The sequence below is a fragment of the Carassius carassius genome, chromosome 18 (genome assembly GCF_963082965.1).
Source record: "Carassius carassius chromosome 18, fCarCar2.1, whole genome shotgun sequence".
NCBI classification, from domain to species: domain Eukaryota; kingdom Metazoa; phylum Chordata; class Actinopteri; order Cypriniformes; family Cyprinidae; genus Carassius; species Carassius carassius.
Window position 1 is genome coordinate 17315471 of NC_081772.1, and position 23836 is coordinate 17339306.

At 39.1% G+C, this 23836-nt stretch overlaps 2 protein-coding genes across 4 annotated transcripts in view; both read left to right on the forward strand.

Annotated features, from left to right (window-relative positions):
• The window catches only part of LOC132092568 (potassium voltage-gated channel subfamily H member 5-like), a 114236-nt gene that overhangs the window by 84478 nt on the left and 5922 nt on the right, over window positions 1–23836 (forward strand). The window lies entirely within an intron of this gene.
• On the forward strand, window positions 19806–22599 carry LOC132091898 (uncharacterized). 2 transcript variants are annotated; one of them, XM_059497982.1, is made up of 2 exons: window positions 19806–20149; window positions 21017–22599. In XM_059497982.1, exons 1-2 carry the CDS (start codon window positions 19954–19956, stop codon window positions 22111–22113), a joined length of 1293 nt encoding a protein of 430 aa, XP_059353965.1. In that variant the 5' UTR covers window positions 19806–19953; the 3' UTR covers window positions 22114–22599. The 2 variants fall into 2 exon arrangements, with proteins under 2 accessions (XP_059353965.1, XP_059353966.1); XM_059497983.1 differs by having other exon boundaries at window positions 20027–20135.

Consider the following 23836-nt stretch of genomic DNA (forward strand, 5'->3'; position numbering starts at 1 on the left):
AATGACAGAGGCCGCCCCATCGCCCCAGTGTGCTCAGTTGACTGGGTAACGCTGCTGATAAGCCAGCTTTGCTGAGGATCTGAATAAAGCATGAGTCACATCAGCAGGAATAAACACACACACACACACACACACACACACACACACACTCATCATGTATGATAACAAGAAGTGTGGCCTCCTTCTAATATTATTAAGTTATTGTCATCTCATCCTCACCCTACACACAGCATGACAAATGTTGGTCACGTTGTGTTGATGTTGTTGTTCAAAATTTTTAACTGGTAATTATAGCATGTAAAACATAAATATACAATCAATATGTAATTACACTGGACTCTTTAAGGATATTTTAATAATATTAATATATTATACTAATAATAATTCATCAGACGTTCCTTATGCCTACCAAAGTTGCAATTATATAATCAAAAATACATAAAAAAATGAATAGTACCATTGTGAAATATTATTACTAGAATTTTAACAGTTTATTTTAATATATTTTAAAATGTCATTTATTACTGTGATGGCAAAGCTGAATTTTCAGCAGCTATTACTCCAGTCCAGTCAGGAACCCTGAAAATGACTGGCTAAGTGGGCTCCGGCAAAGACTGCCATGGTGTCTTCTGGCTATAACTCGGCACGTCACGACATTGGCGAAGACAGCACCGCAGCTGAGCAATTACAAGCCACTCTAGAGGGCGGTAGGGTTCCCATCCTGGGATCACTTCCGGCCAGCTTGCTGCGCCAGCAGTCACCAGCCTGCACGTCTCAGATTCTGAGCTTGCTGGCAACGGTCACTGTTGGAAGAGAGAGTGGGATCGGTCACACAAGCTTTTCTCACTATAATCCATTCATTGTGATGGTATGTCACAGACGTCAAGTCCTGCGGCGATGGGCAAGTGGCGACGGGTGCAGGTGGAGGATACCACTGGGAGCACTTAGTCACAAACCTGCACGTAGGCGGCCTGGGTGTGATGGTCGTCTGATGCTGACCTGGAATGACAGCACCATCCATATCCTGCCCAGGTGACAGAGCAGCCCTTTTTAGGGACAGCGCTGCTCTCTTCCACGGAAGAAGGGGATAGAAAAGGTTCCCTAAACATCGCCCATTCCACTTACTCTGCTGGTTCACCGCGACCATCTGAGTATCCAATTCTGAGGTAGACAAAAAGTACAAAAGACAAAGACTAAACTGCGTCTAGCCTCTCGCACACTTTTGGATCGTCACGAACGGAGAACTGCAATCATTGCACGTGAACTGGCGAGATACAGAATCGACATTGCTGCTCTCAGTGAAACGAGAATTTCTGGAGAAACCAAACTCACAGAAGTCAACGGCGGCTATACATTCTTCTGTATTGGGCAGCCCGATGGTCAGCCAAGGCAGGCTGGAGTTGGATTTGCAGTGAAGACATTATTGCTACCACTCTTAGAAGTGCAACCTCGCGGCCTGTCGCCAAGGTTGATGACCTTGCAGCTGATGCTTAAGAATGGCAATAGTGCTGTTTTGATTAGTGCCTATGCACCCACAATGACTGCCAGTGATGACCAGAAGGAGTCTTTCTATGCACACCTTAACACTGCCTTACGCTCAGTGCCTCATAAACACCGGCTCTTCCTTATGGGAGATTTCAATGCGCGTGTGGGACGTGATGTCATTGCATGGCCGAAAGTCTTGGGGCAACACTCAGTAGGAAACGAGAACACTAATGGTACGCTGCTGCTGGAGATATGTGCGCAACATGAGCTGGCGATCACAAACTCTTTCTATCAGCAGGCGAACAAGTACAAGACCACGTGGCAACATCCTCGAGCAAAGCACTGGCACGTGTTGGATTACATCATCACCCAGCAGGAACATCTCAGGGAGGTCCATATAACTCGAGTCATGCGAGGCACAAGCTGTTGGTCTGACCACTGACTGCTGCGTAGTGTGATGTCTCTGGACCTAGCTCCATCTCGTCAACATAAAGCCAAAAGGCAAAAGCGACTGGATGTTTCTAAGCTTTGTGTTGACTCTTGCCATACTAACTTCTGTCAGACTCTTTCAGACAGGCTCAGCACACTGGATAATCAAGCTGCCAATAATGCTGAGGAGACATGGTCCAAAATCAGAGATATCACGTACAACACAGCTGCTGAAGTCCTCTGCTTCACCACATCCAAACATAAGGACTGGTTTGACGATCAGGATGTCGAAGCGCAAGCCCTGTTGAACACAATGCACACAGCTCACTTGGCATGGGTCAATGATAAATCTAGCACTGCAAAGAAGTCAGCATATACTCGAGCAAGAAATACAGCACAGACCTGCCTGCGTGAAATGAAGAACAGATGGTGGCAGTCAAAAGCTGAGGAACTTCAGTCTGCTGCAGACCGACATGATATGAAGACATTCTATTGTGGTCTTAAGACAGTCCATGGGCCCCTGAGAGCTGGTTCTACACCTGTACGTGCTATTGACGGAACCCTACTTACTGACAAGGCTGAGATCCTCAGACGCTGGGTCGACCACTTTCAATTGGTATTGAACCAGCCAGCTGCTTTTGATGACTCCGTGCTTGGTGACATAGCGCAGCGGCCAACGGCCTCAGATCTGGACGACACTCCGTCGCTCGAAGAAATTGCACGCGCCATTGAGCAGATGCCCCCTGGTAAAGCCCCGGGTTCTGATGGCATTCAAAGTGAGGTGCTGAAGCAAGGCGGACAATCTCTTCTTGCCGCACTCAACACATTATTCTGTAAAATATGGAGCGAGGAAGCTGTGCCTCAAGATTTTAAAGACGCATTGATTGTTCACATCTACAAGCGCAAGGGAGACAGAGCCTGCTGTAATAATCATCGTGGCATCTCGTTGCTCTCCATTGCAGGCAAAGTTTTGGCACGAATTCTGCTGAACCGCCTCCAACGACACATTCATGACAGTGAAATCATCCCGGAAAGTCAGTGTGGATTTCGTGTAGGCCGCGGTACTATGGACATGGTGTTTACTGCTAGGCAGATCCAGGAGAAGTGCCGAGAACAACACCTTGACCTTTATATGATCTTTATTGACCTCACAAAAGCCTTCGACTCGGTTTCCCGCACCGGGCTTTGGCTCATTCTTCATAAGGTTGGATGTCCAGAGAAATTCATTAATATCGTCCGTTCATTTCATGATGGCATGCTTGGTCAGGTTCTGGATGATGGCAAACTGTCTGACCCATTTGGCATCTCCACTGGCACCAAACAAGGCTGTCTGCTTGCCCCACTGTTATTCAGCATCTTCTTTTCCATGGTGCTGTCCGTGGCTTTTAAGAACTGCGACATGGGCATTCCAATCCAGTTCCGTACAGATGGCTGTGTCTTCAATCTACGCAGGCTCCAGGCTCATACAAAGACACATTCAGCAATTCTGCGTGACCTCCTATATGCAGATGATTGTGCACTGATGGCGCACACCCTTACCGAAGCTCAGTCACTATTCAATCGTTTTAGAACTGCAGCTTCTAGGTTTGGGCTTACTGTCAGTCTAAAGAAGACAAAAGTCATGCTTCAAGCGGTGAACAAGTCAAACTCCAATCCACCGGTAATCACTGCAGGTAAGACAGTGCTGGCAGCCGTTGACAAATTCTGCTACCTCGGTAGCATTCTTGCAGCTGATACAACAGCGGACTCCGACATCAGTGCCCGCATCGCAAAAGCTAGTTTTGCCTTCGGTCGACTGTCCAAGAGAGTATGGGATGAGCACGGCATTCGACTGGACACAAAGGTGGCAGTATATAAGGCAGTCATCCTCACTGTGCTGTTGTATGGATCTGAGTCCTGGACCATTTATCGCCGGCAGATTACCAAACTTGATCAGTTCCATATGCGCTGTCTCCGTCGTATTGCACATGTTAGATGGCAGGACAAGGCCCCAAATACTGAGGTACTTCAGACCTGTGGCATTACTGGTATTGAGGCCTTCCTGCTTGCTGCGCAGTTTCGCTGGTCTGGACATGTTGTACGTATGGCAGACTCACGCCTACCGAAGCAGGTTTTTTATGGACAGCTCCAGAGTGGCATGCGCTCTCAAGGAGGGCAACTAAAACGCTACAAGGACGGCCTCAAAGACTATTTGAAACTGTGCAATATGGACCCAAATGACCTTGAAGAGATGGTTGCAGGCAGGACATCATGGCGAGCACAGTGCCACACTGCCATACACTCCTTTGAGCTCAGCCGTATTGTTACTGCTGCAGACAAATGAAGACGCAGAAAGCACAATGCCTTAACATCTAGAACAACATCTAGCCAGTTTGTGTGCGACACCTGTGGCCGGTCATGTGCGTCAAGGATTGCATTTCACATCGTAGGACGCACCAACAACAACAACTGTGACGAGATCTGTCGTGTCGACAGCTCAGACTAAGACCAAGACTCCAGTCTTCAGTGTCACACGATCCTCTAGAAATCATGAAACATTTATTATTATTATAAATGTTGGAAACAGTTGTGCTGCTTAATGTTTTTGTGAAAACTGTTATACCTTTTTGTCTTGGATGAGTAGAAAGTTAAAAAGAACATTTACTTGAAATAGAAATGTTTTGTAAAATGTTTACTGTTACTTTGGATGAATTTAATGCATTCGTGCTGAATAAAGTAATTAATTACTTTAAAAAATCGTACTCACCCCAAACTTTTGAGCAGTAGTCTGTTTATTTCTCGTACACTATACTGGAAGTATTTTTTCACTGGGCTCATCACAATGCATTCTGGGAATGGGAGAAAGATATCTGCGATGATGCCTTGGAATTTGGTTAAAAAGAAGGTGGCATGATTATAAAAATAAAAGATTTACAGCCCAAGTTCTCACACTTCTTCAGCTGTCCTTCATACTCCCTCATTATCGCTTATCTCTACTGGTCAATGTCTGAATGGCTCACTGAGGTTCTGATTGTAAGGAAAAAAGCTCAGTGAAAGCCCTGTAAATATCTCTGAAAGCAAAGGTCACCCTAAAAGAGCCGCAGAGCCCCAGGCCTTTGGCCACTAGGGTTTTAGTGAGTGAATTTTTCCACGGCTTTACATCCAGTCATGGATTAGCTGTGCAGTGCATTTGGCTTGAAATAACTGTTCCTGTGAACTTTTTTGTTGTTTTGTTAAAGTAACTCATGTGGTTCAGGATGGTCAGAATAGATCACATTAAGCTTTGCTGAACTGACAACCTTTGATGGTTTGATATTGGACAGATGGCTTTGTTTGGTATACAGTTGTGAAAGTAAAGGTCTGAGTGTGTCTATCCTGTTTCGAGGCCACATGTTCAGTAGACAGTCCCTTTGCTAGATCAGCAGACAATCCAAACCAATCTCAAATGAATACTCCACTATTACCCACTGGGCTCACAACTGTTTGTCTTTGGCTGCTGATTAGTGTCAGATCGGAGTCTTTTTTTTAGCCTGAGCTGATTCATCTCGGCAGCAAACCCAAAGAGGAAGCAGAATCCTCCACGCCTGCCATGCTTTCCTCCTAACAAGATTTACAAGGCCTTTGGAAAGCTGCAGACCCCTGCCAATAAGGTGGGCGAAGCAACTTTATCATCCCCCCCATTACTAACAGGAGAGGCAGAAAGATGCTCGCTCAGCAACAAGAGAAAGATTCATAGAGAATTCATCAGAACACAGTGTGTCCACACACATAATAGGCCATACTTAATAGAACAGTTCATTTTTGGTGCATTGACCAGTGAGGCTATTTGTATCTGCCCCCCAGTAAATCCATTTCAGAAATTGTGATGTTTGAATGCTACATTCACTGGTCTTTTACTTCCATTATTAATGACTTGCAAACCCGTATGTTTGGTTTTCTGTAATATACAGTACTCTACATTGTTGTTGCAAATTCTGAGGATTTGTCACCAAGCTAATGTTATCTAGCTGGCTGAAATGGAAACGTATTTTTTCTTTTTTTAAATTTGCTAAAATGATGTGATGGTCTTGGATCAGTATGAATCTGTCTGTGTGTGTGTGTGTGTACTGTATGCTACTGTTCAACTGTTCATAAACTTTGAATCAGTAAGATACTTTAAAAGTGACAGGAAATACTTTTACATTGTTACAAAAGAGTTCCATCTGTGATCTTTCTATTCATCAAAGAATCAGCATTGATAAAACTGTAAATATTTCTTGAGCACCAAATCCGCATATTTCTGAAACTTGATATGGCGAACATTAGGGATGTGCAAAAAATCGAATGGGATTTTCATGCACTTCTCGTCAGTAAAGTATATCTCCAGCACGAGCGTTCAGATCAGGGTTGCCAGGTTTTCAAAACAAATCCTGCCCACTTGCTTCTCAAAACTGGTCCACAACTAGCCCAATCGCGTTTCCAGGAGGTTCCCCGATAAAAAAAAATTGCTTCCCAGGGTTAAAATACACGTTTTTTGGCAGGGTTGCCTTGGTAAAATTTGCATTTTAGGGGCTAAACATCACGTTATTGGTATTGGGGTCGCTTCAACCCGCGGACATGAAAAACAAACGCAATTGGGCTAGTTTTGAGAAGTAATTGGTCTGATCTGAACGCACGTACTGGAGATATACAGTACTACTAATTACAGGAGTGCCTTTACTGACAAGATGCGCATGAAAAAAAAAAATTTTGCACAGCCCTAGCGAACATGAAAAGTTGCCTTCACTTTAGAAAGGAACCGTAAAAGTGAACTTTTCTCCCAAAACTTTTTGCACATTTCACAATCAAACTCACATCTCAAATGAGTAATATAATACCTCATATTAGACAACTCTTGGCTGATTTTCTTATTTGGCGGTGTCTTTATTCCACTTGATGATCCTTTAGATGAAGTTGGCTGGCAGCTTTATGCGCAGAGACATGAAGTGATTAAAAATGCAGCTTTTTAGCCTAAGAACAAAGGCCAAAATAGGTACTGATCCCTAAACAGAGTCTCTAATTTTATGGCTTGCAAAATGGCATCAGCTCTCTGTAGCCAAGTTTTTCTTGACGGGAAACATTATAGGTGAGTGAAAAGAGGAACTTGAATGTCTGAATGCAGAAAAATGGATATGATTACCTAAAAGGGACTATCTTAGTCCTGACTCTGAAGTAGTGGGCAGTAATTTGTTGATTGGCCGGCCGTGATTGTAAAGTGCTGAGCTGGGCGTTCCCCGGCTGGTGATGCCTCAGCATTGGAATAGGGGCACAGACCCTGTCTCTGGCAGATCTCCAGATTCTCGATATACTTTAAGTAGCAATGCGGAGGAGTGTTGAATGGGAGAGGGGCTGCAAAGGAGGGCCTGCCAGATCCCATTAATCTACACTGTTGGATTTTGCTGTGTTGGAAGACTCAGTGCACTTTTGTTTCAAGTTCCTTTGCTTTTTGCCTTTACACCCTCTCTGCAGAAAATCATCTGAATTTTATAAAACTCAGGGACACATTTCAAATCTCACAGTGATTATCGCTGAATTGTTTTACATAACTCCTATAGCAATAACAACCATAAAACAAGTACCTTTGTGGGTCTCGGACTTCACAGTTTATTTGCCCCTTTATTTCTATGCAACCTATGGATTGTTTTCATCCGATATACAGTATACTTTTTGTGTTTGTTGTGTTTAAAACAGAAGTTCTTAATCAAAATTTTGTTTCCAGTCCTGCTATAACAGCATCCCAGAAGTGTTTTAGAAATACTTGCAGTTTCCAGGTGAAATGAACACTAACACTAATGAAACACCAACACATTTTGTTTGTTTACACACAAATTATGATTAAGATATCAATACAGGAGTCAAAAAGAGCTCAAAGCCTTTTTTTTGAGAGCTAAAATGGCAATGGTTGCTTCAGCAAATGAGTTTTTATCTCAGTTTCAATTTTTAAATGTGATAGAGGTCAATTCATTTCTGAACTGCTGTGATACGTTCAACAAATAACATTAATTCTGCCACAGTTACGCTTTGGAGAAAATTAAACATGCTATTAAGTGCTAGACACTGGGTGGTTCACTTTTAAACTGCTGTTAAACATGTTACTAGCTATGCAATATCATTTTGCAACCATTTTGGTTCCAAGGCACTTTTTCTTCATGACTCTGTGCTGTTTAATAAACCCACATCTGCAATGGAGAAAAAAATATAGCGTGTCATCTGAAAAGTGCAGTGAAATATACCCTGAGCAACAGAAATGCAGGCAGAGTCACGTATTTCCAATGAGACTGGGTTGTCTAACACATATTCCTTTCATTTTCGAGTGAGTCTGAAGACAAACCAACTCATGATGCAAACCAGAACAAAGGCAAATGTTTTTATGCTTCTCAAGAGAAACTAAGTGTCAGCAGTCATGCTGTGAATTTGACTTTGATTAATTTTCCAAAGCTGGTCGTGCTTATTGCTCAATATATAATGATAAACACCCAAGCCAGTACTGGATAATTTGGCTATTATGAATTTCTCTTACAGTACATGCACACACACACACACACACACACACACACACACAAACACAGTCTTCAAACAGTTCATCACTTTTTCCCTTTCTTCTCTTGGATCAGAATACCCAAGAGAACACAGTTTAATTAAAAAAAAAAAAAAGTGTGTAAAAGTGTGCAAAGAATTTAATAACTACAGAGTGCTCCATCTATCGCAAATCCTGTGCCTGGCTTTTGAAGTGGTTTTATGAATTTATATTATAAAGTCACATTTTTGGCCATTTTACTCTATAAAAAATAAATAAATAAAAACCTGAATGAGAAGAAAGAAATGGATTTTTGCATGTTAAGGCCTTTTTCTCATAATCCACCTCATCCCCAGGGATATGGTGGGGTGGTGTAACTGTCACCGTTCCCACTGTCTGTCACTCAGTCACTGTAACGACCACATTATGTTTCATGTGGCTCTTGTCATGAGTGATGAAAGTGTTGTCTCATTCCTTTCATGTATTTATCAAAGTCAGTCAATGTCTAAGGGGAACACACAAGATTATGAGAATATTTCCTTTGACAAATGGGTCTTTTTGTCTTGTTGAACTGAATATATCGATTTAGTGTTAATTTCGTCAGACGAGACGAGACGAAATATGTTCGTCAACAACCTTTTTTTTCATGACTAAGACGAGACGACGACAAGACTGCACCACTGTCCAAAAACGCTGACTAAGACTAAATTAACATGCATTATTGTTGACGAAAAAAGACGAGACGAAAATGTTTTGCATAAAATAAAAATGATAAAAGATAAAATCTCTCTTCATTTTCGTCTACAATCGTCTCTGCTTTTTCATCAACTGTTACGCCTTTAAAAATTCAGAACGAGTTTGCGGCTTCACGCTGTTGCTCAAGTTACAGGTCTCATACTCCTGTTGCTGCCAGCCTGTGGCTGCAACACGAAACTGCTGAACGCACAACACCCAAAGCGAACACGAGTGATGAGCGAGCGACGACGACATGCTAGGTCGAAGGAAGAGGCTCGATATTTGTGTGTTATAGTTAGCAGCGGTCTGTTATCAAGAAATAAAATAGTGTGTGTGTAAAAAGAATTTGTCCACACGCCGCTCAAAAAATACAAAATAAAAAAAGATTCCTGAGCGCAAGTCCACCGTCTAGGCAGGCTTTTTGTGTTAAATTATATTTCCTGTTGCTGCGCAGGCTCTTTTATTGTATATGACAGCTTATGTCCCGATGACCGGTCTTTGCATTACGATTAAAAGCAGTATCAATAAAGTAAAAAATTGTGATCGGGTTAATCATTTGTGAATGTGTCTCCTAAATCAGAATTTGAAAACCAGACACATTTAACATTTGCATCCAACAAAAATCATTCAACAAGTGTATTTTGTCAGTTAATTATGACATTTAACCAATGTTTGAGATAATGTGAAACACTTTTTTTACTGAAATGCTTATAATAATGCGTTATTTAAAAAAAACACTAAAATTTTTTGACTAAAACTAGACTAAAATTAAAAGACTTTTAGTCGACTAAGATACCTTGAGTTTTCTTTTGACTAAAACTAGACTAAAATGACGAGACTTTTAGTCGACTAAAACTTGACGGACAAAAAAAGAAATGGGAATGACTAAATATGACTAAAACTAACAAGGACATTTGGCACAAGACTAAGACTAAATTAAAAATAGGTGACGAAATTAACACTATATCGATTAAAGAAACCGGTATTTGTGAGCACAGAAAGCACAATGCCTGGATTATTCTTCTGATACAATACACACTGCATGAGAACCAGTTGGTACTCTGGTTTGTGTAAAACCCAATGATCATGTGAAGAAGCATGATTTGAGAAGATTCAGCGAGCATATTTGACTGCCTGTACAAAGTCACATCATTTTGTTTTGTTTCTCAAAAATGTAAAACTTAGACATAACGATTTGAATTCCAAATAATGTATATGAGTTTATCTTATTATACTTAATGCATTATGAAAATTAACATCTTTGTATATTTAGCAGAATATAAAAGGTAAAGAGGAAAGATGATGAAGAGAAAACACTTGTAATTGACGGTAATTGTTTCTCATGTGGACGTCAGTAAAAATGAATTTGCAATGCACCTCAGTGATAAAACTCATGCATTTGGATGGTGATTTATTCACGATGGCAGAGCGAGTTTTGTAGAAAGGTGCGTGCTGCTCAAGGGGTCAGTTGCATGATTGTCTGCTGTGAATAAAATGCCACATGGTTGGAGTAATGATGATAGATTCATGTTTAATGTAATTATATTTCTGTAAGAAATGTATAGGATATCTTTAAAATACATGCAAATTACAGCAAAGCTCAACATCTATCATATGGTGAATATGTACCATATGATTGTACACTGCAGTGTACAAAAAGGATTTAAACTGTGAATTTGTATCGATTTCTTTGTGTTGTGGATTCGGATGGTAATTACATTACCACACGACCTTGGTGTTCGTCAAAAACCAGTAGGCCGATGATTTATACGCGGGTGTTACAACCCGAATTCCGGAAAAGTTGGGACGTTTTTTAAATTTTAATAAAATGAAAACTAAAGGAATTTCACATGAGCCAATATTTTATTCACAATAGAACATAGATAACGTAGCAAATGTTTAAACTGAGAAATTTTACACTTTTATCCACTTAATTAGCTCATTTAAAATTTAATGCCTGCTACAGGTCTCAAAGTTGGCACGGGGGCAACAAATGGCTAAAAAAGCAAGCAGTTTTGAAAAGATTCAGCTGGGAGAACATCTAGTGATTAATTAAGTTAATTGATATCAGGTCTGTAACATGATTAGCTATAAAAGCTTTGTCTTAGAGAAGCAGAGTCTCTCAGAAGTAAAGATGGGCAGAGGCTCTCCAATCTGTGAAAGACTGCATAAAAAAATTGTGGAAAACTTTAAAAACAATGTTCCTCAATGTCAAATTGCAAAGGCTTTGCAAATCTCATCATCTACAGTGCATAACATCATCAAAAGATTCAGAGAAACTGGAGAAATCTCTGTGCGTAAGGGAAAAGGCCGGAGACCTTTATTGGATGCCCGTGGTCTTCGGGCTCTCAGACGACACTGCATCACTCATCGGCATGATTGTGTCAATGACATTACTAAATGGGCCCAGGAATACTTTCAGAAACCACTGTCGGTAAACACAATCCGCCGTGCCATCAGCAGATGCCAACTAAAGCTCTATCATGCAAAAAGGAAGCCATATGTGAACATGGTCCAGAAGCGCCATCGTGTCCTGTGGGCCAAGGCTCATTTAAAATGGACTATTTCAAAGTGGAATAGTGTTTTATGGTCAGACGAGTCCAAATTTGACATTCTTGTTGGAAATCACGGACGCCGTGTCCTCCAGGCTAAAGAGGAGGGAGTCCTTCCAGCATGTTATCAGCGTTCAGTTCAAAAGCCAGCATCTCTGATGGTATGGGGGTGCATAAGTGCATACGGTATGGGCAGCTTGCATGTTTTGGAAGGCTCTGTGAATGCTGAAAGGGTATATAAAGGTTTTAGAGCAACATATGCTTCCCTCCAAACAACGTCTATTTCAGGGAAGGCCTTGTGTATTTCAGCAGGACAATGCAAAACCACATACTGCAGCTATAACAACAGCATGGCTTCGTCGTAGAAGAGTCCGGGTGCTAACCTGGCCTGCCTGCAGCCCAGATCTTTCACCTATAGAGAACATTTGGCGCATCATTAAACGAAAAATACGTCAAAGACGACCACGAACTCTTCAGCAGCTGGAAATCTATATAAGGCAAGAATGGGACCAAATTCCAACAGCAAAACTCCAGCAACTCATAGCCTCAATGCCCAGACGTCTTCAAACTGTTTTGAAAAGAAAAGGAGATGCTACACCATGGTAAACATGCCCTGTCCCAAAAATCAAAATTGAAATGAGCTCATTTTGTGCATAAAATTGTAAACTTTCTCAGTTTAACCCTCTGGGCTTCTTCGTAAATGGGTCACACTTAGCTTCCTCCCGCCCGAAAACGGGCGAAGCCTTAAAATTGTACTTTACTTTTTCCCAGGATAACCAATCAAATATATTTTTGTTCTATAATGTTTTCTGATTATTATTTAGAATTTTTAGATTTTTTTATGATACTTTGCATTAATTATATAATTTTTATGAGCTATTTTTTCCATTAGAATTAATATATCATTTTTTATTTTATATTTATTTAAAAAAAAAATGCAATAAATGCAGCATTTCACATCAAAATAGAGTGCCAGCCTAAAAAAAAAATGTTCCAGGAGAAGAACTTCATCTAGTGGCTTTAAAAAAATAGCCACTTTTGTGTAATGTCCTGTACCAGCCTGTAGGCTGTCTATAGCTTCCTATATATCCTATATAGAAAGGCTTTTTGATTCCTTTTGTTGTTTTAGACATGATTTGTCTATCTTATTCGTTTTTTTTACTTAGATATACATTTAGATATTCTAAAAGATGATTACTTTATTTTCTTAACAAAAATGTTTAGATAAGTATCAGGTTTTGCATTATGATTACAATCAAACTATAGCATTTGGTTAGAAAGGGAACACAATGTGTGTGTGTGTGTATGTGTGAGTGAATGTGTGTGTGTGTGTGTGTGTGTGTGTGTGTGTGTGTGTGTGTGTGTGTTGCATTTGAGCGAGAGTCTCTTTTTGTATTTTTTATTTATTTATTTTTGCATATTCTCAAAATTTGCTGTTGCAGTCTTACCAGTGTCTCTCTTTCTCTCTCTCTCTCTCTCTCTCTCTCTCTGTGTCTGTCTGTGTGTTTGTGTGTGTGTGTGTGTGTGTGTGTGCATTTGAGCAAGGTTTTTTTTTCATTTATTGATTTTATGTGGAATATTCTACAAATTTGCTGTTGCAGTCGCCAGTTTATCTGTGTATGTGTGTGTGTGTGGGGGGGGGGTGGCTCTTGATGTTCTAGAGTGTCACCCCTTCATTGCTGTACACTTTTTTTCAGCACAGTTGCTGATCTGTAGCTTGTACCACCAAAAGTTTCTCTGAGTTTTCCTATTTTTTCGTATTTCCCATTCATTTCCTATGTCGCCCGTTTTCGGGCGGGAGGAAGCTAAGTGTGACTTTTTTTTTTACGACCCTTTTACATATCAGAATCATCTCCTTGATTTTTTTGTGTGTTCATATAGGTAATACAACAAAAGTCACCAAGTTTCATCCCCATCCGATGAAGCAAAAAAATTAAACATTTCAAAACGTTCAAGTTTTCGCCGAAGAAGCCCAGATTTGCTATGTTATCTATGTTCTATTGTGAATAAAATATTGGCTCATGTGATTTGAAAGTCTTTTAGTTTTCATTTTATTAAAATTGAAAAAACGTTCCAACTTTTCCGGAATTCGGTTTGTAGGATAAAAACACCAACATTATAGATTCGGACAGCAATAAAATCACAGACTACCTCTCGTAAATGGTGAAAAATACCTAACATCCCCCTGAGAAACAATTACGGTCCAAATAGGGCTTTAGTCTGTTGTTTGTTTGATAAATTCTGTTATGAGTTTCTTACCGTATTTCCCAGTGCTCACATTTTAGGTAGGTTATATACTGTAAATGAGAAATTGTACCATTTAAGTTGGACATTTCTTGAGAACAATTACTATAAATAGTCCAGCTAAATAATTGCTTTGTTCAAAAGTATTGCACATCAGGTTAACCAAACACTGTTTAATAGTACTCTAGCTACCCTTTATTTATGTCACAGTGCTTCTCAAGCAAAGCAACCAAAACTAATATACTTGTAGAAAGGTCCCAGTTCCTCCCAACTGACACAACTACATGGACTTTGTTTTCCTTTTGCACGTGTCTCTTTGTTGAGTTGACTGTGTCATTTTGCTCAGGTGTGTCTAGTCAATAATCCTTGTTCGGTCTTGCATTTATTGTTGTGTGTGTGATCATTGATCGTAACATGACACCTACATTGAGGCTTAACATGTTCAATGTTTTTTTTTATCTTTTTAGTAATATTGGCCTTAACAGTTTGGTCACGTGCTTGCCCTGTAAATTAAATTCAGGGGAAGTGAGATGAATTAAGCATATTTTTCTAGGTCCAATAAATCATTCATGTTGTCTTTTTTTCCTCCGTTACCACGTGGTTTGGTTTCTGAGCTCATGCTTCTGCTCTATTTCAGTCTCAATCAGCCACACGTGGTGTTAAATTTAGGTGTTTATGTGTTACACTGACAATTTATTTTTCTTGATAATGTTGTTCAAAGGGGTAGTCCACCCAAAAATGAAAGTAATGTGATTATATACTCACTCTAATGTTGTGCCAAACCTGAATGACTTACTTTCATTTCTAAAATACAAAATTATATTTTGAAGATTATTATAATTATATTTATTCATTTGTTATGTTTCTTTGTCTATAAAATAAAAGTTAATGGGGTTAGTCATTTGCACTCCTTAACATTCATTGTTTTGACAAATAATAACACTTTCAAACAGGTTCCCTGAAACAGCCAAACAGAAAGTCCAGCACCCAAACTCAGGCCATTGGCTGAGCTGCTGGGGCTGATGTTATCTCAAGAAATGTTGAAGAAATGCTATGTAGATTTGTCCCTAATACAGTTCAGACAGTTCTGTTAAATTGCAGGCTGGAAAGTTTTTTGTGTTAAGACATGTAGCAATATTAGTCTAATACTACAGCTCATTAGTTTGAGTTTCTGTCCAGGAGTGAACTTACGGCTGTGTTAAATAAAACAAGACTGACCTGGCATGACTGTGCAATTATTCCAATTATACAATTCAACTTTGTTGGAAGAGGGAAAAAGTCTCTTCACACAGGTTAGAACAATAATGCTTGCTCCAGAGAGTGCAAATGAAATATTGGATTCTTCATTAAAATTCCCCATAGATGTGAAGAGATCATTATAAGTCCCTAATCAGTTTTCCTCTGCAGCAGAGATGCAGGCTGTTGACATGTTTTTTTTTTCTTTCTGTCTCTGCTTTTATTCAGAAAATAGCTTGATCGTTATGAGAATTGTCATTATCCAATAAGATACTGCACAAAGGGAATAATTTAACAGCGTGAATAGCTGAGGCCAAAGAGTAAATTCTTTATATTCTGGCATAATGGCACTTCACTTAATTCACAGCTCTTTTTTTATTCCAAGGGCACATAACATTGCATCCATATATTATACACATCAATTACACTGCATTTTCACATTCATATACAGTATGTAATGGTGTTTTATGGTAGACAGAGAAGATTATATTTAGCTATAATAAGCAGCTATATCCTTTACCCTTTGAAGGATGTTAGTTGTTTTAAGTTATTTGCTCAGATACACGTATGGCTGTTTAAACTAGGGATGCATTATATATTGGTACCATATTGGTTAACAGCATTATTATTATTATTATTATTATTATTATTATTCATTGGTATCAGTTGATTTTGGATATTTAACTGTTCATACTCATGTTCTTGTTTTTACATTTTGATTACCTTCTTTTTTTATCTATCACTTATTTATTTAAAGTTGATCTTTAAAATCCCTAATAATTTAATAACATTGTTAGATGTAATCTTTAGCAAATCTCAAAATGAATATACTCTCCTTAATGTATATTATAATGTTGTGCTGCTTACATACAGTTGTTGTTAGATTATTATTGTTTAACTATTTCTTAAAAATAATTAACAGTTTATCAGTATTGGCCATACTTTATCAGTGAAACTCTAATTTGAACTGTTCTGAATAGTGACTAAATACATATTTGTTAAGTTTAGAATTTAAATTAAATGCTACAACTGTTATAGCAGTTATGTGATGACTATTATTTCCAGCAAATATTTTTTTAGACCATTCCTTGTCATTTCCCAAGCATAATTAGCATCCATCACAGCACACAGCTTTATTTCTTTTGTTGCATTCTCACTCTGCACCCTAGTGTTTATTTTGTGTTTGGCTTAATACTGTTCCTAGCCCACTCTCACTTTTTCTTTGTAGTCACTCCCATCTCATTCTGCACATATTAAGCAACATTTAAATAATACGAAGAGGCAGAAGGGGGCTGGATTCATTATTTACCAGAGTCCTCCTGGGAGATGAGAAGTGACGTGCGATGCAGAACTTCAGGGTGCCGAAAGACTGCACAGTGATAACTAAAGGGCACGTGACATGCTCTGTTCTATTTTTAACACTACAGACCAATGTTTTCCTGGAGGATTGTTTTTCTTTTTTAAGTCAGCATGGTTGCTGTTACATTATCTCACACAACATTCATAGTGATGAAAAAGCATGCAGTAATTTTCAACAAGTCCACAATTGTTATTTATTTATTTACATTTTTTTTTTACTGTAATGTGTAAGTGATACAAAGATTAGACAATCACTACAAGTAAGAGTTTTACACATCAGGTTGGTCTTTGAATGTGTGATGAAATTCCATTAAAAATAACTAGCCATGTGGCCATATGTCCTCCTCTGTATATCAGGTTGGGCCGTACAGAACTCCCTAGGGTGCTCAGCTAGGGGGCTTGTGTGGCTAATTAACACTTTAATTAAAATCTAAAATCAAAGCTACTGCACTGCATATACCCACAGCCGAAAGAGATCTGATGAGCGGGGAAGGAAAATGGACCGGCTGTTTCTGCATGGTTGCTGTGTTGCTGTTGGGTGAAAGCTCTGAATCACTGTACATATCTATGATAACTTCTAAGTACTGGTAGTGTAAATGTTACAAGTTCCTGAAAGTATCTGTTGACCCACTTGGCGCAGCTCCAGTGTTGTTTATTTGGGTACTGTGCTGTCCTGCTCAATACTGCCATGCCTGAGGAATCACGCCAGTAGCACTTCACTGCATAGCTGGCCGCAAGCATGAGAGCAAATACTTCATCTTTTATATGTAAATTAGTAAGAGCTCTTGCTGAAACAGAAACCTGACTGTACAACAGAATGGTTCCCATTCCAACATTCAGTTTGTGAATGGTTCATTCAATAAAGTAAGTTATTTTTCTTTCTATTGAATTTTAAATATTGTTGTACTTTGCTGAGTGACTGTATTTCCCAGTGTGACTATTCTGTCATGATAACTCTCTGGATAGTTTGGTATGTTAATGAATATGGCAGTGTTAATGTACTTGGTCTTGGTAGACTAGATCTGATGCACACAACTTCTTGCTTCTGCTGCTACTGCTGTGGAGTCATTGTTGCCAAATCTGCATTTTCTTTGCGAAATTGGGCTACTTTAATACTGTTGCCATGGGTTGTTTTTCATGTCTGTGGGTTGAAGCGACTCCAATAACATGATATCTATCCCCTGGAATGTAAATTTTAGCTAATTGGGCAAATTTTGAGTAGCCATTGGGATTGTAGACACAGAGACTACTGCTACTGCCAATACATACATAAACACACTGCTGTGAGCATGTAGCCATGTCACTGTTGCACAAATAGCATACATGAAATTATGGATGCACGATATTATAGGACTGATATCGGAATCAGACGAGAATGGCTTTAAAGGCGCAATATGTAATTTTTCTGCTTTAAAAATAGCAGATATCACTATATCTATGTTATATATATTATTTTGTTGTGTACTTACATTATCCCGACAGTTTCCACGAACTTTCAAATCCGGAGAAAATTATAGTTTAATTAGAAGACAAGGCACGTTTCTTTATTTCCGTTTTGTCGCCCGTCTATGGCGTCATATAAACTTTGACCCCTCTAGTTTATCTAACTTCCTGCGGAACCGCCAAATACAAAGGTGAACAGAAGCAAAGACGAGACGAAGAAGAAAAAGTAGTAGCTAGCCTTGATCGAGACTATTATATTTTATATTTATATTGTTTATATTCGTATTTATACCTCAATCAATAACTTAGTTATGGATCATGATTATGCTTTGCCTGCACGTTCTGTGAAGCGCAAACGTACGGGTGAAATAAATGACCTGAGAAGGTTTTGGGACGAAGAAGAAACGAGACACGGGTAAATATTGGAGTTGCATTTCCAAGATAGAGAGAGCTTTGTGACAAGCTGAAACTACAGAGAGATGCTTGCATTCTAATAAACAGGTATGCATCCATTCAGCTAACTATATCTATCCATATATTTTGTGAAACGATGATGTCTTGTGTAAAACACAGACGGACTAGCTCTCATGTAGAGTATAATGTAAATCTAAATGTCTATATCTAGCTGGATAAAGCAGCTTCAAATGCAGTTCACTATCTTGTTCGATATCATAGTATAAACGTAGCCTAATTATAATTATTAACGAAAGGCAACCGTGTTTTTTTTTACATATATTACTACTAGCTAGATGGAATATTGATTTGATAGGGGTCTGATAATTCATATATCTCTCCGTTCGAAAATACGCGATTGTCAAAATACTAAGGCCGGTGACACACTGGCTGCGTGGCGTCTCTGCTGCGTGCCAGAAGCGTGGCGCGCTGCTGCTGCTGTAGGTGACATAGAGGGAGACCGCCGACAGACCAGGCTCTTGTCTTCATGACAACAATATCTATACTTCATGTTGAACATAAATATAAAGCCTACTGATAAAGGACACCGTCAACAGTATTGACGGCAAAATAGACTATGTTTGACAGATGCAATATTTGAAAAAAAAAAAAATATATATATTTTTTTAAATTACATTTGTATCTGAATTTGTCAACCTATAGACTTTCAAACATCAAAATGTCATGAATTAATATGTATTTGTGTACAAAATTACATATAAACATATTTTCCTATTATATTTTGCCTGGAAACGCTTCCAACACGCGTGATTGTGGTTGATTGAGTGACCCCTGGTGGCCAAAAATTCCATACTGCACGTTTAATTGTAAATACAAGCATCAGTCCGATATGAAAAATTATGCCGATATGTCTTGTCGATAAGAGGAATGTGTTAACTCACATGTGTTCAGGGTGTGATAGCGATTAGATCACGTCCACCGTGTGGCTCATTCTTAAAGCAAAGTTTTGTCTGAATTATGATTAGTACAGAGGTTTGGTGTATGATAGAGTAAACAGTAATAGCAGTGCAGCGGCAGCAGTGGCAGCCTCCCCCAGGTCCTAACATCCACCCAGTAAGGAGTTTTAATCTGTAGGGGGCGCTGTTGGTCTACTTCTAATTAAATTAAAAGTACAGTAGCCCACACCAGTGGTTTTCAACCTGTGGGCCATGGCTCCCTAGTGGGTCGCCATGGTATTGCAGGTGGGCTGCCAATTACTATTAAAAGAAATAATAATATTGTTCGTATAGACCTTTTTCTTCGCTTCTCCATGGAGGGCGCCATAGCGGCGAGTGACTTCCTGTAGGATGCTTCGAACTTCCGTTTAGTAACTGTCAAGTTACTGTAATGGCGAATCGCGGAGGCTCCGGGAAGTTTTGTGCTGCTAAAGGCTGTCACAACAGCTACAGGAAGCTCAAAAATCTTCTTGATCAAGAGTGTTATGATCACAAGCCAACAATAAGAGCAGAATGTAAATGCCCAAGACCATTTAAATTGCACAAGATGCCATCCGACGACGACGGTAAAAGACAGTGGCTCGCAGCACTTAATTTGAAATGCCCGCCTCGTAACTTCCATGTATGCTCATTCCACTTTGTGGACAGACAACCAACGACAGAAAATCCATATCCTGAACTTTGGCTTGGATATGATCGTCCATTAAGTAAGAAGAGAAGACGACGAACGTGGTCGGACGAAGGTGAGAATATTTACTAACGTTATTTACACGGCTAACGTCCTATAAGGACTGCACAATTAAATGCAGCTTATGATACAATAATTTTAGTATGTCTAGACGACCAAGTTCTCATGATGTGTACTTAAACACCTTTGAGAGACAAGCGTTTCATTCAGCAAAGTGTATTCAATATATATTCAGCATTAATGCATGTGTTATGAAAACAAAATTTTGTTGCAGTATTTTCAGTGTTATCAAATATGATAATCACAAATGAACACTAGTTTATTTAACATATTTATAGAATTGGCTCATTAATTGAATTATTCTTACTCGTGTATATATTTTGGCAGCAGAGTGTGGTTTGTCTGGTTATTTTACCAGCAGTAAATGTATAGGACCTTAAGGCCTGGTTTTACACACAGGGCTTAAACTAAGCCAGGATTGGGCCATAGTTCAATCAGGACATTAAAGTATTTTTTTTATTTTTTTTTATAAACGCGCCTTAGAAATTACATTACTGGTAAGCATCTTGAGACAAAACAAAGGCACTGATATCAGTCAGTCAGTGTCGGTTTCTTTCAGTGGAGAGTTCATCATATTGCAGCTCAAATTACAACATTTAACAAAATAATACCTAAAAGTAGTTGTTCATTAACTCATTTTGGTTTATAAAATTTGGAAAGTCAGCATTTTGTATTTCATACAATGCCGATTAAAAGTGTGTTAGTGCTAAACCAAAATTCTGCATTTTATATCCTAAAATTAATTAGGTAATACATTTTTTGTAATTAACCATTTTCTAAAAATAGAAACTCACCCTGTACCATATAATAAACGATATGATTTTAGATGCTTCACTGTATAATGCCTTTTCTGTATTTATAGGAGCTGGTGTTAACCCAGAGCAACATGTAATGGATGAGATGAGACCTGTAGAAGAGAGTCTTGCATCTGTCCCCAGTCCCAAGCAAACAGATGTAGATGACAGCAGCTGTACATCTAAAACCTTTACCTCTGTTGGAACACAGTGGGAAGACCACATCTTCGAGGAGCATTGTTATATTAAGAGACAACACAGTATAACTTATGTAAACCAGTCAACGCAGTGCGATACATTCAAGCCTCTAACTCTGATGAATGACTATGACTCAAATCTCTACACTGGGCTCCCTCTCCACACATTTCATACCCTTGTAGCTGTTCTGCGTCCCCATGAGAATCTGGCTTACCAGACTGAAATTGAACAGCAAATCTTGCTCACATTAATGAAGCTGAAATTAAACCTGTTGATAGAAGATCTTGCCATTCGATTCCGTATATCAGTGAGTCAAGTGAGCAGGATAATTTCTTTTTGGATTGACACCATGGCTGCAGTCTTGAAGGAACTGATATCATGGCTCCCCAAAGAGACAATCAGGGCCACAACACCAGAGGCATACAAGCAACATTATCCCAATGTTACCTGTATCTTAGACTGCAGTGAAAGTGAAGTCCAAAGACCAGGGAACCTAGACTCAAGGTCTGAATCATACAGCCACTACTATGCTTGCAACACCATCAAGTATTTAGTGGCTATTGCACCATGTGGTCTAGTAATGTTTATATCTGCAGCATATGGGGGACGCTGTAGTGACAAATTCATCACGTGTGATTCTGGCATTCTCGAATACCTCCATCCAGGAGATGAAGTGATGGTGGACAGGGGTTTTTTGATTAGAGACTTGTTGTTTGAAAGAAAAGTCAATATGATAATTCCTCACTTTGCCAACAAAATGCAGCTAACAGAAGAAAAAGTCACATGTAGCCGCAGGATTGCAAATGTAAGGATACATGTTGAACGTGCAATTAGGAGACTGAAAGTATACAAGGTGTTATCACAAACCTTGCCTATCACCCTTATGCCAAAGATAGATAAAATTCTGCGTATATGTGCAGCTTTAGTGAATTTGCGTGGTGATCTAATCCGTGAAGCAGATAATTAAGTTATTTTAAAATGAAATGTTGTCTTCTTCAACTCGCTCTCATGATTTATTTTGAAGAATGTTGGTAACCAGACAGTTGATAGTAATCAGACTTCCATAGTCTTTTTTTTTCACTATGAAGTCAATGGTTACCATCAACTGTCTGGTTACCAACATTCTCCAAAATAAATCATTGTTCAACAGAAGAAAAAAACTATACAAGTTTGGACTGACATGACGGTGAGAAAATAATGACAAGATTTTAATTTCTGGATTAACTTTTCATTTGATGCTCACACTGCTGCATTAGTCATGTACATATATGTATATATGTGTTTAATAACAATACTTGACATTTTAACTTCTCAAAAATCCATCTCAGTGTGTTTTCTGTTTCCTTGTGCTATGTACATATATACACTTTAATCTAATATAAATAAATAACACGCAAGACTTTCTAAGTGCAAACCCTGTAAACAAGAAAATATCACATACATAAAAAAATTTTTAAACCTTGCCTTGACACAATAAAAACTTTTTCTCCATGTCAGCATCTGTACAGTTTTTAAAACTGTTAATATTTGTTCACCAGTAGGTTAATCTTTTTTGACTATATGTAAGTATTTGTCATTCAGTTTGAATCGTCCAGCAGTGAATTCATCCACTACTCTAGGAAGCATCACTGAAAAGTAAAAGCCTCTTAGTCGAGTAACCTGGTCTGTTAAATACTCTGCATCATATGGTACATTTATCAGAATGTGTTCCTTTGGAGACCAGACAAACAGTTTTGCCATTCTCAGCCCTGTACAAAACATGCCTAATTGTGTCTGACTGTAGAAGCCCCTGACTCTGTTCTTCTGTAATTCAGGCTTGCCATCAACCATTTTGATATCACTATTATTTATAGTGAAATGATCTGCTAGAGAGGCGGTGTTGTTCTTGGGAACGGGACACTTTATTTCCAGTAGTTCCATACCATTTATTATGCCATCAGGGCTTGCAGACAGCCATGGTTCTGCCAGGCTGACCCTGATACCTGAGTGGGAGACCTGTAGACCTTTTTCTACAAGAAAGCTACAAGCTATTGCCTCTTTCTCATTTCCATACTTTGTAGCCGCATTACCTCGAAAGGTAGGAAAGAGATGCTCTCTCATGAATTTATCAGGATTTGTTGTTGCTCGCACTGGTACACTTTTAGCTGAACTAGCAGTGATCCTGGGCTGTCTTGCACTATGCCACACCTCTGACAAACTCTGATTTTGTGTTTGAATCTCCAATTCAGCTGCCTGGTCAAAGTTCAGTTCTATGTATTTGCTGTAAAATGCTTTACATTTACAGCAAGTCAAAGTCTCTCCATGTGGCTGGTGGACTTCTAAGCTCTCAGTGTCATCTCCTTCCACTGATACATTGGCAGTGTAGCATTTTTCCAAAAGACTGTTTTTTAATTCAAAAAGTGGTTTTGTGTCTGAAGAACTGACTCTCTCCCTGAAGTCTTGATGTGTGTCATAGCTTGGTGTAGATGGTAGCCTTTCTCCCTCCCTTGTTGAATTGGCACCATATACATCCTCAGCTTTGTGACGTCTAAAGGTCATCTGACTGATTCTTTTCTGTTCAAGGTTTCTTCTGGTTCCTGCATTCCATCTACACTGCTCATCAGTGCAAGATAGCCCTGTCATACCACTGACCACTGCATTTTGCACCTTTCAAAAACCAGAACATATTGTTTACTTTATTATTAAACAAA

What these genes read in the sequence shown, in the direction of transcription:
- LOC132091898 (XM_059497982.1), top strand. Translation starts at nt 19,954, where the DNA reads ATGCCATCCGACGACGACGGTAAAAGACAGTGGCTCGCAGCACTTAAT. An exon ending in ACGAACGTGGTCGGACGAAG is followed by an intron (nt 20,150 to 21,016) that starts GTGAGAATATTT and finishes CTGTATTTATAG; the next exon opens with GAGCTGGTGTTAACCCAGAG.